This window comes from Aplidium turbinatum, chromosome 9, assembly GCF_918807975.1.
Source record: "Aplidium turbinatum chromosome 9, kaAplTurb1.1, whole genome shotgun sequence".
Lineage (NCBI taxonomy): Eukaryota > Metazoa > Chordata > Ascidiacea > Aplousobranchia > Polyclinidae > Aplidium > Aplidium turbinatum.
The window spans coordinates 4,794,814-4,796,922 of record NC_137480.1 but is presented as its reverse complement, the minus strand read 5'-3'; the positions used below and the strand labels follow the sequence as shown (position 1 = coordinate 4,796,922).

Genomic DNA, 2,109 nt, shown 5'->3' with positions numbered 1-2,109 from the left:
AGAATCGATGGGAGTACCAGTCCAGTAGCCTACTTCTAATCTACACTGATCAAGTGCAACCTATTTCAAGTCTTACGTCACAACGTCTTAGCTTTGATCTCCGAGTAATATTGATAAGGCAAGGTTGGTTACAAAATTTGTTAAGCTTTGGTATTACAGTAAAAAAGAAAAGGCCCAGGGAAAATTCACTTTCGCTCACATGACACGCTAAAATGAACCTAAAGAAAAAAGCCCAGTGAAACTTTGCACAGCAGAAAATAGTAGCGTTAGTGTAGAAGTTTTCCGACTCGTGCCCAGACTCCCAGAGCATTGTGACGTAAGAAGCCAAACGACCTCGCTTGGTGCAAGTTCAGTTATGCGGCGTATTAAGCAGCTACACGGCGCTTTGACTCTTCAAGCGCACGTCGTTGATCTGATGAAAGCCTTTCAGAGTGACTTCACTGAAATTTTAAAAAGCCTTCTAAACCTTAGCTAATTAGCTATAGTTCTCAAATGGTAAAGAATTATCAAGATAAAGTGATTAAGCTTGACGATCGACGCTAAAGCTGGTGTGTCCGCCGTGAGACTTAATTTGTCCGCCGAGATAGCTGCTCAGACCGGACACGTTTGTCCGCCGTCAACAAAAACGAATTTCGAGGCCTGCAAATTACAGTTTTACAAAGTCATTAGTGTATGGCTAGCCAGTTTAGACTTATGTTTGATCCCTACAGCACTGCCTATTTCTTTATTGTATGTATACATATTTAATATCTTCTTTTTGGTATACAGCGTTACATGTTACTTTAGTACAAGCAAATTTTGCATAATGGGTTACAAATGTGCAGCTATGAATTGCAGATCTGGTTATGAAAAAAAAGATCCAAGTATAACACTCCATTCCTTTCCTTTTAAAAATGAAGAAATTCTGAAAGTTTGGATGAAGAGAATTGCAAGAAAAGACTTCACACCAACAAAACATTCAAGACTTTGCTCTCTACATTTTAAACCAATTGATTTCACTCATGAAACGAGTGATCAGAATATGAGACGAAAGGTGAAAAGAGAAAATTCAAAACTGTTAAATAGGCGTCTAAGAGTGGACGCTGTACCATCTGTTTTCACTCATATGCCAACATATTTTACATCTGACAACACAGCATCACGATCTGGTCTTTCTATTGCTTCTTCAAGACGTTACAATGAAACTGCATTGTTGGAAGAACGCTGTGAAGCGTTTTTGCAGGACGACCAACTGACAACTTTCGATGAACTGAAAACCAAACTTTCCAATGAAGATCTAAAAGGATTTGTGTTGCACCAGACAAAATGCGGAATGAACATAATTTGTTTATCTGAAGATCAACCATCAAATATTGTGTCCATTGTAGATATTGACAAAAGCCTTGAGGTCACAGTGTATCATAAGCAGCAACAAGTATCTAAATCTACATACAACCACATTATTTCATCTACTAAAATATCACTGTTTTCCCAAGTAATAAACTTAATGGCTTATGTTAAGAATATCAAAAGCAAAACCTTAGATCCATCATCATAGTTGAAAGACATGTCAAAAAAATCATCGACGCTTATCTGGATGTGACAATGAATGGTCAAGAAATTCGTCTGCATAAGTTTATAACCGAGCAAATAGACTTGGTATTCGAACAAAGTATCAAAGAAGATACTCGGTTGACTTGCTTTTGATTTCATATTTACTTTATGCTACCAGTTCCAAAGCATATGAACGATTATTTGAGGAACAGTTGCTTCTCCTGCCTTTACTTTGAAAAAGATCACCATGAACTTAGATAAAAGAATTGGTATAAATGATAGCAAATGTCTGAAAATGTGTTTTTCAACTCTAAATGCATTTGACAGGAACAATGAACATTTTGTTAATGATTGATGAGATTTATCTGTCAAAACGCATAGAAGTAACTGCTGGTCAAATACGCGGGTTGACTGAAGGTTGTGAGGTTGCTACTAGTAGCCTACTACTGCTTTGTGTTTCATGGTAAAATCTTTCTTAAGCAGCTACAAAGATATTGTGGGGATCTATCCAGTTAAAAACTTGAGAGCAGAAGCTTAAAAAACCTGTTATGACCCTTGTTCATGAAGTTGGTTTAA

At 37.0% G+C, this 2,109-nt stretch overlaps 1 protein-coding gene across 1 annotated transcript; it reads left to right on the top strand.

Annotated features, from left to right (window-relative positions):
- Window positions 1-805: 805 nt before the first annotated feature.
- On the top strand, window positions 806-1,537 carry LOC145777477 (uncharacterized). The gene has a single exon (XM_082588855.1). It carries the CDS (start codon window positions 806-808, stop codon window positions 1,535-1,537), a length of 732 nt encoding a protein of 243 aa, XP_082444981.1.
- The last annotated feature ends 572 nt before the right edge of the window (window positions 1,538-2,109 follow it).

Coding starts and splice junctions, on each gene's coding strand:
- LOC145777477 (XM_082588855.1), top strand. CDS start 806: ATGGGTTACAAATGTGCAGCTATGAATTGCAGATCTGGTTATGAAAAA.